At 38.6% G+C, this 13,953-nt stretch overlaps 1 protein-coding gene across 1 annotated transcript in view; it reads right to left on the bottom strand.

Moving 5' to 3' along the window:
• Positions 1–13,953, bottom strand: part of PPP1R9A (protein phosphatase 1 regulatory subunit 9A) — a 134,874-nt gene that overhangs the window by 7,225 nt on the left and 113,696 nt on the right. The window contains exons 13-18 of the mRNA XM_030444153.1: positions 13,339–13,639; positions 9,157–9,244; positions 8,980–9,057; positions 6,088–6,286; positions 3,457–3,576; positions 189–371 (exon numbers count right to left, since the gene is read on the bottom strand). Of these exons, the coding sequence (XP_030300013.1) occupies positions 189–371; positions 3,457–3,576; positions 6,088–6,286; positions 8,980–9,057; positions 9,157–9,244; positions 13,339–13,639 (969 nt within the window). The remainder of the gene's footprint in view (positions 1–188; positions 372–3,456; positions 3,577–6,087; positions 6,287–8,979; positions 9,058–9,156; positions 9,245–13,338; positions 13,640–13,953) is intronic.

Below are 13,953 nucleotides of genomic sequence, written 5' to 3'. Positions count from 1 at the left end.
ATCCAATTGCATATGGGAATTTCTTAGAAGTGTTGCTGTGGCTTTATATTGTGTGGTTATCATTCTAGTCTGTCACCAAGCCACACACAGAGATTTGTTGCTTTCTAGATGAATTATTACTTCCTTCAAGATTACCTAAAATAACAACAAATACTGCAGACAGTCTTGAAGTCCAGCCAGTCATTTACCTTGAGCTTACTCCCATCCAGCTGAAGGAGATGCTCCCCATTGATGTTTTGGGCACTGAATTCAGAAACATACTGCTCAAGGTTCAGGCTCATTAACCAGTGGGAAACCTGCTGCACGCTCCACTCCTGAACGGCACGACTCTGACACTGACTGTGCTTAGGAGATTGTCCATCATCAAGGATCTGTGGCAAAAACATGATGCATTACTATTAAAAGAGTAACAGGGATGAGTAACAGCATTTTTTCTGTACAAACTGCCTGTACCAGAGCAGAGGTACATGTAAGATCTTTCCACTACAATGTAAACAATTTCACATCACTACCTGACATCTGTATCTAACCAGATGTACAAGAATTGATACAAGGTAGGTACCCAGAAAGTCTTCTATCTATAAACAGAGGATGAAAAAGGTACTGGTATTCCTTTTAAAACAATCAAGGGATGAAATAGCCAAGTGGCACAATTCAAAGCAGGCGTGCTCCCATTCCTTTGCAAGATTTTTATCTGTCAAATGAGAATGTTGCTAAAGGATGCAATGAATTCTGCATGCTGTTTCCCACGCTCATTCACAGATCTTTTTGATGTGGTTAAGCTAAAAGACAAGAAATTCAGGAGTAAAAAAACCCCTCAGAAAACCACTCTGAAGTTCAAAGTGATAACATCAAGCAGCCAGTCAGACCAATACTAGCTGTGATAGACTATGAGATGACACAGAGGAGTGATAAGGAAGACACAATGATCCCACAGCCCTAGCCCTGCTCTCATCACTTTGTGCTGGTGTGGAGGGGAGCCCAAATACAGCACCAGGAGGGGCAGGTGGGATGTCAGCTGCTGGGGGGCCAGCTCTGTGCCCCTGCTCTGCCACTTTATTACACCCAGGGGTATGCCAGTGGGCCCTGAAACAAAAGCTACTCTGTCCCAGCTGTGGTCAGCAAAGCAGCTGCTACAGGCTGGCTGCAGCAGCTGTCTGCTGTTAGGGCAGCTTTTACTCTGTGTTAGATGATGCTGGGAGCTCTCAGCTTCTGGCTGTCCAGTTCTCAGGGCTGGGTAAAAGATGGATTAAACACTGTCTTTTCCTTCTCCTGTTGCCAGCAGGATCTCAGTGGAGCTGGTGGATCTACTCTGACATCAGCCCTCTTCCCCCTTCCAGCATGCTGCAAGAATTGCAATTATCTATGGCCTTGAAAACTCTTCGCACAAAGGAGAGGGAATTCAAGACGAGCAGAGAGGTGCTAGTGACATCTCTGTGTCCTGCTTGAACATGGGTGTTTGCCACAGAACAGAAATAAGAAATGTGAATCTGCAAAGGAGAGGATACATTGCCACAAAATGGTCACACAGTTCACCACAACAGCACACTTGTATCTCACCTCATCATCAATCATATCCAGGCTCTGAGTGAGGGAGCAACAAAGAAATGGGAAAGAAAAGCATTATAGAAACAAAATACAGAACGTGTAACGGCATGTAAAAGTTCAGGCAAGGGCAGCACTGAGATCTGCAAACAGATAAGGCTACTCAAAACCAAAGAGATTTCTTTACCAAAAAATATTTCCAGAAGCATAGATGTTATGTTGAAAGCTCAGCACACACAGGATTTGGCAGCTAAACCTGAGATTTTGTAAATTAACCCCCCTTGGAGTTCTTAGTCTTAACACCCTAGAACTGGTGGGACCTTCCTGAGGGCTCCAACTGCAAGAGCAGAAGCTCCTTTAATTAGAGGAGAACAAACTGCTATAACTGGGTTCCCACCACCACTCTCTTTTTTCATCTCCCTCGAATAACCGTGTCAGATCTGCCAGAGAAGCCTGAGCAAAGGAGCAATAGGCTATGAAAAGCTGAAGGGCAATGCTGGCCTCATCCCCTGCCAGGGTGGTTGGGGAGGTTTCTACTGCAGCTCTTGCTGAACACGCTGCCTGCTTCGCAGGCTGCAGTCTGGCACACAGCAAAGGATGGAGAAAACACACTCATTTTTATAAACCTGTTCAGGCTTGGTGTTTTAGAAGTGATAAAGCAAAGAGCTGAACAAGCAAAATGAAAGCGTTTTCAAGCTTTTAATTCAATACTACTGGGAACAGGCCATTGTCACAATAAAATATAAAACCCAAGGGGAATGAAACATGGTAAGAGAACAAAATATATTATCAAGATAGCACTAACACTAAATAAGCTGTAAATTATGATTTTGCTGTTTTCAGTAATTCACAGGACATACAGACCTGCCTGCACTCTCCTATGATAACTGCAGTAAGTAACCTCTAAATAATGGTTGGGTTTGTAGACTTGCATTTCAGTAAATAAGGTTGCATGGAACAGCTCTCATTCTCAAAGCGTGCAGGGACAGAACTGACCTAACTGTCATAAAAAAAACCCCAAAACCAACCAAATAACCAACCAACCAACAAAAAACCCCAGATACTTCAAGTTTCTCCTCTCTAGGAAAAAGACACCCTGGCTGAAGCCCCACATAAAAAAAGTGAAGTTTTTACAGAGTGCTGATGAAAGAACAAAGGCACAGGTTTCCTGAGTGCACAGGACACATGTCAGCTACTGTTAAACTGTGCATCTTCACTGACAACTAAGCTATAGAAATAGTTTCTTAAGAAAAGTATTTTCAACATATTATATCATGCTCAATTATGCCACTGATTTACGGGGTTAAAAACGCTTTTCCAGCATTATTATTGTTCAAAAAACCTCTGGTTTGAAGTAACTGAATTAAAATCCACCATGCAGAGCAAGCACAAAGAACACCAAGTGGATTAACACATATCTGTTCTAATCAATATACACACATTCAGGTACAGTTACACACAATTACTGTATGTACAAGTCATTATTATTTTAATGGATCAGGGTAAAAAATAGTCTAGGTAAATGTGCTTTACATCTCAATTATATTTATTAAACTACACTCTATGTTTATTATCTCAAAATTGTCTCAATTATGTCTAGTGAAGGGTATGTATCCGGGGGACCACGTGTAGTTATTTAAAATGTAGGAAAACTGTATTGAAATCTGGAAGAATATAGCACCTCTTAGGAAACCAACTGTATTCTACTTTCCTGCAATAATACCACAGAACCTTTATTTCAAGTCATTAATGTATGAACAGGAAAAATTACAATCTAGCAACCAAAATTAGTTTTCTTCTCCCATTCTACCGGCTAAAAATATCCCCTTACTATTTGAGTACTTATCAAGCAAAATGCCATGGGAGAAAGAAAACAACTATTTCCCACCTTAAACAATTTGATCAGCATACCTCATCTGACGACAGTGCTAAAGAGTGTGAGAAGCCTGGGGGTTTGGGTTCTGCTCCTAAACCACTCAGGTCTGCTGAACTGGTGCTGCTGGGACTGAAATCATCGTTGAACGTGAAATTCTGTGGAGAAAAAGAGGAGTCAGGATGAACAAACCATCTCCTATGGGCACCTCAAAGGGGAACTTGCTTTCTGCCTTCCAGGTTGGCATAGTTCAGGAGTGATTTCAATCATTTACCAAACCAGCTGCAAGATACATGAGGAAACTGAATTTTTAGTATTGTTAATACTTGCAGAACACACAGCATTTTTATCACTGTGTACTTCAAGAGTCAGCTTAATGCCTCAATGAATAGCAAAGGGGCCTTAAAGCTATTTCCAGAGTCCCTCTTAAGTCCCTCTCATCCTGGAGCCAAATTACTGTTTCTGAGGGTTAATCAGGAGCATTTCACTTCCTAAAAAAATTCAGGACAAGCATAGCACAGGCAGTGGCACAAAGAATAGGACAGAGGATTAATTAGCAAAGCAAAGTGAAAACTGCTATTGAAAAAGCAAGAAGAATATCCTGTGAGTCCATTTCTGAGTCCCAAATAATGTCCTAGAAAAGTGAAAGGATCCTCCCTCTTTGCCTATACCTTTAGAAAAAAAATAAATTGAAGGTAAGAGATCTTTGGATATTGAATGTTATTTACTGAACTAATAACCATAAAACAAACCTGGTTTTTTCTTAACAGTGTAACGACAGACCACACCTTACAGGGGAAAATAGCAAAAGTGTGCACATATTTCTCAGGAATACAGCAAAATTACCATCAGAAGGCGACAAAAAAATAACAAGTATTTCACATTATAGTGAGAACCATAAAAAAACAAAATCCATAAAAAATTAAGGACACCATTATCTTCCATTTAACTTGAATACAGAGTTGATGAATACCTCTAATCTGTACTCAAAAAACTACATCAATGTCAAATTTAATTTAACTTAGGCATTAAAAAAAATCTAAATATCAAAACTAAAAGTTACACTAAAAAATTATCCTCTTATACTTTATACGTGACCTGAAAACAAGAAGTCTTCAAAAATACCAAGCGTTGGTCCTGCTGGTATCATGCTGTGCTTTAAAAGCCTGAATAACAGGACAGAAACTGCTAATTTAAGAGCTTACAAATTTTACAGGGAACATCAAAATGGTTTTGCGATCAGTTTTCACACCTATGTTTAGAATTCCTGTTCTACTTTCCCCAACTCTTTATAGAGCAGAAGAAATCCAAGCAGCTTCATTAATATGCAGACTTTTGGCCCCTAGAGTGTTTAGCCAGGAGTTCAACAGCTTTACCTCCTGTTGTGTGAAGAACATAATTTTATTTTTTCAGTATTCTGATTTTATTTTCACCTCTACTTTGTGCAAGCTTCAGTCTTGTCATGGAATTTAAGTCTTCAAAATTTAATTTTTTACAGGAAAAAGAGAAGATAGCCAAGGCCTGACAATAATTATGACGGAACAAAAGCCCCCTCCAACCTCAACCTAATGCTAAGTGAAAAAAAGAGGTACTCTTTTCCCCACTTGAAAAATATTTGTATTCAGTGTTTCTTTAAAGGTACAAATAAGATTTACATCTCTAACCCTCATCTTTAGTTTTCAAAAGAAACTGGGTAACCAATTCATTTCTCTTTAATCTGCAGAGTTTTCATCTGTGGTCTTCTCTATCAATCTGATCTGGACCAGTCAGCCTCGTGTTGCTGTCCCTACCAGGTACCAAGCACACCTACGTGCACAGCAGAAGTAAGGTATCACCAGCTTTTGGCACCAAAGAAAAAGAAATTTTGGAAACTGCTGTTATGCACATGCATGTTTGCAGAAGACAGAAGAATTAGATTTTTCTGATTCATATTCCTGTAAATAAAGTGGAGAACCATATCTATTTCTTTTTACCAGATCAATATAAAAAGTCAGCTGCTACAAGCTGTAAGAAGACAGGCAGAGGAGTATTTTCCAGAACTGAAAATAAACATGAAAAAAATAAGTATATTGCTATAACTAGGGGTTATTTAACAAGTTACCATGCTGAAACACTCATGCACATAGAAAGGAATCACATAGATGTATTAAATTGCAATAGTTCATATTTACAGTTCAAGCACCTTCATACAGAGAATTAAATCCAACATCCAGCATGCATGACAAACAGATTTCATTATTGGGGGAAAAAGGCAGATGATGGACAGCATACAGCATTTCTTCACTTGCAGACACCTCGTTTGAACATGGGTAGGTATTCCCACAATCAGTCCTGAAGAATGCAGAAAATATCTATAATTGAATACACAAATCTAGCATTTGTTCAGTGGATCCAAATGCTAATTTCCACTGGCACCACTTGCTTTGGTTATGGTACAGCACACCACAGTTAGTTTACTGAATTAATATACATTAAGACAGAGCAAAAAGGTAGAAGAACATGGAATGGTACAATGACAGAGATGTTCTGTTTGGATGAATTTTTACCATACAATGAACACCATGCACTGTTTATTGTAGTAGTCACATATTGGCCTGTTCTTTTTCCAGAAACATGAAGCCAATTATGCCACTCAACACAGTGGGAATAAGGTAGTTTTTATTTTCTACCTTTGACCCTTTTTTAGCTGGACTTAAATTTTCAGAGGAAGGTTCAGTTGAGCTGGTAGGTGATGGCAGGTTGCTAGAAGAATTGGATCCCTTGCCACTCTCTCCATACCATGTGAATGGTACACAGTGTGGGAGAGAGGAGGATCTCTCTGCTAAAGATTCAGTGTTTGCTGATTTCTGCAGCATCTCCCTGGCGGTCCTGTTTAAGAGAAGGGAGCAGGAATAGGTGTTAGATTATAAAGTAAGAAAAAACAACATGCTACAGAACCAGTTCATTGTAACAAGAGTGACATTTCCTGCAACTGTGACTAAAGAACCAAGTGTCGTGCAGCTGGTAGGGGCATGCCTGACATTTCTATTTCAGAAAAAGAGGAAAAAAAATCAGTTCTTTAGTTTTTTTTTCTAACTCAAGCTCTCTTAGATAACATACACAAAGCAAATGGAGACAGATGCCAGCTGTAAATGCCTGTACTCCTGCTGTCTGGATGTGAACCACCTCCAGACAAGAAGCCACGTGTTGTGTTGGTGCATTTCTGAGCTGCAGTGGTATCTCATCATGATTAAATAGATAACACTCAGCACTGACCTAAGTGGACTTTGGTTACCAGAGGTCTGGCTTGGATTCTGAGCACAGGCAGGATGAATCAGGTGCATCTGTATCCATCTATGGAGATATGCCTACTGACATAGTATTATTATCTTAACTTAAAAGTTAGTAAATATTACTAACACCTATGTGATATTATCAGCCCATCTCTTTGTAGTTAGGCAAGACTGCAGTGGATAATACGATCGAGGCAAAGGCAGCAGCTATAAAATAAAATACCCAAAATATTTGCTAAATATGTCAACAGTACAGAATGTATATAAAAAATAACCATGAAAAGTGTCTGCCTCAAAGAACCTATGAATATGTCATATCCTCACATTATTTATACCAACATATATAGTATCATTTCAGATCATTAAATTTCTTCTGCTCTTAGCAGCCACCAGTATATTGAAGTAAATCTCCCCTCAACTTCTACCTTCCAGGCAGCTTCTAAATCATTATTAACACAGTCACTAGGGCTGTGTTTATTGTGAGGCTTCTTCTCTATACGGATGAAACTGAAGTTGTCAAAGAGCCTTCACCCAGGGAGGCAGCAGACGAATCCTCCTTCCCTTTAGCTACATGAGGAAATGTAGCTAAATATAGATCCATTTGACCCAGTCCTGTGCTTCTCCCTCACCCTCTTGTCTCGCTTGAAAGTCAAAGGAAAAACCAAATTGTGTTGCCTGAATCACTTAGCTCCAGGCAGGGGAATATATCCTTCTTACTTAAGTGGGGAATTTTTAATGCATGTAACATTAGTGGTATCTTAGAAAATAATTTAGGACTTTATGTATGCATCCTGACTGCTGGTTTTTTGGCAATGGCAAAATAATTCATACAACATCCATCTGACAGTGTAAGTAATGCTACATCAATCAGTTGCTGCAATGGACACAATTATAACAGGATGCTGTCTTTTGATCATCATCTTCCTTCCTTCCAAGACCTTATACAGCTTTGGGTTGTAGAGAAAACATCTTCACATTTCTTTTGAGGATATTCTTTGGAGTTAGTAATAAAAGAAGTGACAATGGCTATTTAAAAAGTTATATTGAGTAATACTATTCCAGTTTACAGAGGAATAGTCAGAATTACAAATCACTCTGAATTTTGACTTTGAAAACATTATTAAAATTTGCTCTTAGTAACTGTGTCCAAACTCAGAAATATTAAAAAATAATACAAACTGATTTATCAAATGGTTTAATAAGCAACTGATCTCTTTATATCGAGATTTGCTTTCTCTAAGAAAAACACCTAGGGGGTCTCACAAATGTCTGTAAAACACTGTGTTGGTAGAAAGAACACAGAAACTTCTTAAAACAAGTCTACTTTCATCTCCTCCACCCTGTGGCTTGGTAATTAAATGCTACATGATGTTAACTACCCTGCTAAGGGCACTATCTGCCTTACAGCTACACAGAGGTGCAGAGAATTTGCCTGAACAAATCCCTCCCTGTCCCTAGGGAAATCCAGCAGTGAATATCTCTTAACTCCAGGTCCTGCTGCAAGCAGACACCCTGATATAACCAACTGGAACAGGTCTTCTGACACCAAGTTGGAGGCAATGACTGCTGCCTAAGACCACTGAATATACTGCCAGATATTTGCAGGGTACAAATGCATAAATGTATGCTGAGACAGAACACTGCACTTGAGTGTGATGTGCCTGAGTGAGTAAATAAGTAAAACTTTACACTGGCTTTTGCAGAGAAGATTGCTTCCTGCCATTCTGAACATTGGTTTATTTAATCAGAGTCCAGATGCAAGTGCTGTGGTCTGATCAGATCCCACAGCTATTGCCCGCAAGAGTTGGTGATGTGAGAAATACTGTCAGCATTTTTGCTATCTGTTTGCAGCTTATAATGTTCACCTTCATGAGCAAACATTTTTTAAAGGATTCCTGATGTGGGAATCAGGATGTGCCCACCCTCAGTCCGGGAGGCATTTAAAAAAAAATATGCAGAACTGTGTCAAAATTTCTGATTCATGGGTGTTATGAACTTAATGTGTGTACATGCTGTAGGCCAGCTCTGATAACCTATTTCTCCAAATCCCACACGTGGATGCAACAGTAGCAGTGATGCCATATTTCAAGCCTCCAACTACTTTTGTATTATATGTTAGCCTTCCATTAGTATCAGAAATCTAGGTTTGTAAGTTCAGAAGGTTATCTCAAAGCTAAACACTTGTTAATACAACATGAATAGGGCTGTTAATGTCATCTCCTAGGATGATTAGGTTTTTCTAGTGTTTCTGGTATATCATTTCTTGCATCCTCAATCTTTTACCCATACCTACTGCCACAGGTCACCCTAACAGCTTCTTTCTCTTTCCGCTTCTTGCCCTTGCTGGAACTCCTTCTCAATGGAGCCCTGCAAGAATATTAGAAAACATCAGGAAACACTTTTTAAATTTTACTTTCAATCCTTTCATGAAAAAAAAGAAAGTATTTTAAATAAGAAAATGCTTACCCAAGATCTGCAAGTTTTCGCTTTAGTTTTTCTGTATGCCCTATAGTCGGGCTAGCTGTTCTTGCTGCCTGAGCACCTGTGGCACCATCTAGGATACATTTGTACATGGAAGAATGTACATTATTATTTTTAGTTGCTACTGATAGCTATTCCACTTTCCATCCAGAACAATTTGTGTATCTTTTCATAATTAGATATGCATACATGTAGGCACGCATGAGAACACAATTATGTGAATTCTTCTCATTTTTAAGATGATGATGTGAAGAGGGATAAAAATAAGTAGTTTCAGAATTTGAAAATACACACAAAGAAATCTTACTTTAAGAAAAATAGTTAATTTTGCTTGAGTTTTAATGAATGTGTAGTAAGTCTAACAGATTTACAGATAAACATTACAAGGAATCAATTTTTACACTCAACAGTAGCCACTTAAATTTCCTTTTAGATAATTAATTTCTTACGTATGCTTTACTTCCAAAATTACTCCTGAAATACTTTCTTGAACTTTGGAGCCAAGGGTACCTTTTACAGTGGAAATGCTAAATAAGTTACCTGTTTAGCTTGAACATCCCTGTTAAAACAAACATTTAACTTAAAATCCAACTATTTTGAATTTAAAAAAAAAAAAAAGGTGCTTAGTTAATAAATTTGCCCTGAAACATCTACCCATTTTTGACCTGTTCTACAAACACTGTTAAAATCTAAAGAGGAAAGAGCTGCAGGACCTCTAAAGCTGATACAATGCATCTGAGTCTGCAAAGCATCCTCTCAAATCTATATAGAAGCTAAAAAAACCCCATGCTGTAGCTCAGAAGTCCAGACAAGGATTATGTGGTTCTTAAACAAAGAGTGTCCTCGGATACTCTTGGCAAAGCAAATGAAGGTCAGTCATTCATGTCACTTGTGGTTTGGTGACTTTTACAACGTGACCTCAGATATACAGTGACTTTTAATAAAGCACTGCTAGGTTTGTGGATTTCTCCTACTGTAGCTGACACATATTAAGCCCTCAGAATTAACCCATAATACTACAGTGGTATCACAGGGCAGTCAGCTACGTGTACAGAACTTTTTACATTGCTTTGTGGATTATACTTGGCCAAGTCTTCATTCAAGTAAAAAATTCAATAAGCAGCTGGTTCATAAATCCAAGGAAAACCAGCAAAACAAGTCTCTTGCAATACCCACACTCTAAACCCCAGAGTATTCACCAGCACAAGTCCTTATGTTAAAAAAAACCTCAACACATTAAAGAACAACTTACAAGTAGCCTTATGCCAAAAAAGCAAACAAGAAAAAAGAACACAAAGAATAACAAAAGCAAGGCAAAGTCTTGTGAGAAGAAACCCATTCCCCAAGGATGGTGAGGAGAGCATGCACATTGGGCACAGTCCTCTCCTGCCTCCTCTTAAGGTTCCTCTTCCACCTTTAATGTATCCTTGTCATTTAACCACTGTCCAAATTGCTACTTTCAAGAATAAAAGTCATAATATTTATTTTCACACTAGCTATTTGCAGCCAAGTGGGGCCTGGGGGCCAGATGGTAGAGGGCTTTTTTAGAAACTTCTTGATGAAAGTAATGAAACTATAAGGTACATTGCTTTTGTGGTGGGCAAATATTTCCAGCTGGAGGTTTGCTGTTGCAATAGAGGAAATAATCTGCAGAGCTCAGCACGAACATGTAGCAGCTCCCTGGAACAGCAAATTTCTGCTCAGGCTCTTGTACCACTGTGCTCCCACTCCCACACAGCTCAGCCCAGCTTCCCACCCTCTGAATTATGACAATTTGCTGGGGAAAATATGCTGGCTCTGGGGTATAGTGGAGGATGGATGGGCCAGGTCCCAAAATCAGTTTCAGTGGTTTTCAGAGTAGATTCAAATCTTCAGTCTTGCACACCCAGAGGTACACAGAGTGCTGGGCACATGGCAGTGGCCATGAACCAAGGCTGCAGGTGCCCTGACTGGGCAGGAGGCGACTCTGACCACCCTAGATGGGCGCATCTTCCCTCTCTCCTTGTAGCTCTTCAGAGAGGCTGAGCCTGTTCCTCAGAAAAAAATCACATGGAAGATGTTTAATCTCTCACTTTCAGCCTTAAGGAGCTGGAGTAAATAATCTGTGGCTGATGGATGTGAAAGAAGACTTAACTTTTGTCCCCAGGGTCACAAAACAGTTGCAACCAGCCTCACATCAGCAGAGTATTGCCCGTGAGGGTCACCTCGGCTGCCCTGTCAAAGGATGCTGCTGCACTAAGCAGCCAGAACTGAAGAAAATAAATTAATCATACACATACATGAAACAGCTGTGTTTAAAATACAAACCAGCAAAAATCCTCACCATTTTATCATTTTGCAATAAAACTGATTTTATGCCACTTCAGCTCTTCCACAGCACTGAAGGGTCTCATAATAATAATAAAAAAAAAATTTAAAAAACAAAACAAAACCCAAAAAACCACAAAACCCAAAACAAAAAAGCGTGTGCTTGCTAACACTCATTTTGCCCATGATAAATTAATCAAAGCATACACAAGTGTCCACAGATGTGCTCTTTCTACCTCTAAAACCCTACCTGAACACACGGAAGAAATACAATGTCCCTTTTTATTTCCTAGCCTCTGTGAGTTTGACTTTAAAATTAATAGTAAATTTGACAGAAAAATTAATAACTTTAAACAGCTTTGCTGCCAAACATCTGCTTGAGGATATTTCTTTTTTTTTTTTTTTTTTTTTTTGTAGGACTTTTAAAATACAATTTTTCCATTTGAAAATAAATTGCTGTTGGTTTAATTTTCAGGTACTGATCAGAATCTGGATACACCCAAAAACACAGGATGTTTGCTTAATGGTCACAGTGGGGAAAGCATGATGCCAATATTTAGACAGAGATTATTTTTCAAATCTAAATTGGAAAGAGTGGCACAGTGGGTGGAATGTAATTCCCTATTCCTTACACGGCAGGCCTCGTTTCCACTGAACATATTTTTCATACATCAGTTGGAAAATCAGGATTTACAACCTCACTGGTAAACCAATCATACACTCAAGCTGAAATAGAAGCTTGAAAGTCACATTCTTATGTTCACACTCGTGCCTTTAATTACAGAATTCAAATACTGAATTTATCTTTCATAAACTGTACAATTAGCAGCTATATAATTAGACTAGCAATTCCAGGACCCATGTAAAAATGCTATCCTATATTAACCTATCCTAAATTCAACAAAAATTTATTAAACAGTCATTTAGGAATCTACGTAAAAGCCATGGGAGAAGATGAAGGCAAAACAGGTTGTGAATCAGTGGCACCTTTTCAGACACACAAATAAAAATCAAATAAAAATCCTCAACAAATTTTTCTTTTCAGTTACTTTAAGTAAACCAAAGTCTGTTACGAGCCTAACCAGACCTAATTCTGCAGTCCTCACTTCTAAACTATTATTATAATGTATTTTAGCTTATGTCACAGTTAGAGAATGCAAGGTGCATAGCTAAGAATGGCTGAAGTTGTGTAAAATGCTAATTTTGACTTCACAAGTCATCCAAAAAGGAGGACTGGGTAATCTGGGCTATATTGTATTGCTAATGCATTTAACAAACTATCTGAGACAGATACCTGACCTAGGAATGATTGCATCATGTTTTGTCAGGCTTTCATTTTAAAATTCTGAATTAAACAAATAACAATGTGGGCAACCTCCTCAATGGACACTAACCTCTTGTTTAATCTAGACCATGCTGCCTCCCAGCAATTAAAAGCTACAATCTGTTATTTCTGTTTTACACTTCTTTTCCCACCCTCCAAAAAAAGCAACAAGCAGTGCCAAAATCACATAATTCAAGTAAGTACACTGTGTTAAGCATGTTTCTAATACAGAAATGTCCTCAAGTCCAATAATTTTGGTTTTTTAAAAAAAAAACACAAGATTTCCTTAAAGGCAACTTGTCGCTAGCTTTTTCAGTGAGTTCTAAGAAGAAAAAAACATAGAAAGGAAGTAGTTCCTGATCTTATTTTAAATTTTGTTTTCTTATACCTACAAGGTCATTTGTAACCAGGCAGACAAATGAAGTTATGAGATGATGGCCTTCTAGTTGCTAAAGCCCTACTACAAGACAGATGTTCATAAAATAGATTTAAGTGAGCAAAGTGATGCATCAATTTATTGTAAAAAACAGTAATACCTTTATACTGTACAATACGCCTGCCCGCAGGGTGATGCAAAGGAGAGGCTTCAGAGCTGTGCCCAGATTTTGAAGGAGAGGAAAGTGGAGTCTCTCCCCGAACATGTGGGGAAAGGACACCTCCTTTTCGGTGCTGTCCTTCTTCTTGGTTTGCAGTTAGGTTGTCAAGTGAGATTGCTGCACTGCTAGCCACAGGGGAGAGGGAAGAAGCACCAGAATCTGATGCTGGTGAGGATGCTCTCATGCATAAGGGTAGTGCTGATTTTGAAATGTGCATGGGACTACTGTAACTGTTTGACGGCTGTTGGTATAAGAGATTTTAAAGCAGGTTATACCATTTAGTAACCATTCAGAGCAAGGTTTACTTTGAACATGCAACTCTTTTATTCATTATTTAGCCTTCTATTTGTATCAAGTGCTTTAGCAATTTATGCTGTTACCTTCTGACACCACACACAGTGTTGTTTACGGTATTTGCTTTCAGAGGGAAGTCAAAATAGGACAAAACAATGAGTGAATATTGTATCAGTTGTGTTAATAAATTAACAAAGAGAATGCACAATTCAAATTTGTTCCACCTCCTGCATAAATGAAAGAACTTACTCTGCATTAAAA

The sequence above is a fragment of the Calypte anna genome, chromosome 2 (genome assembly GCF_003957555.1).
Source record: "Calypte anna isolate BGI_N300 chromosome 2, bCalAnn1_v1.p, whole genome shotgun sequence".
NCBI classification, from domain to species: domain Eukaryota; kingdom Metazoa; phylum Chordata; class Aves; order Apodiformes; family Trochilidae; genus Calypte; species Calypte anna.
This window is presented reverse-complemented; position numbering and strand designations above follow the sequence as displayed.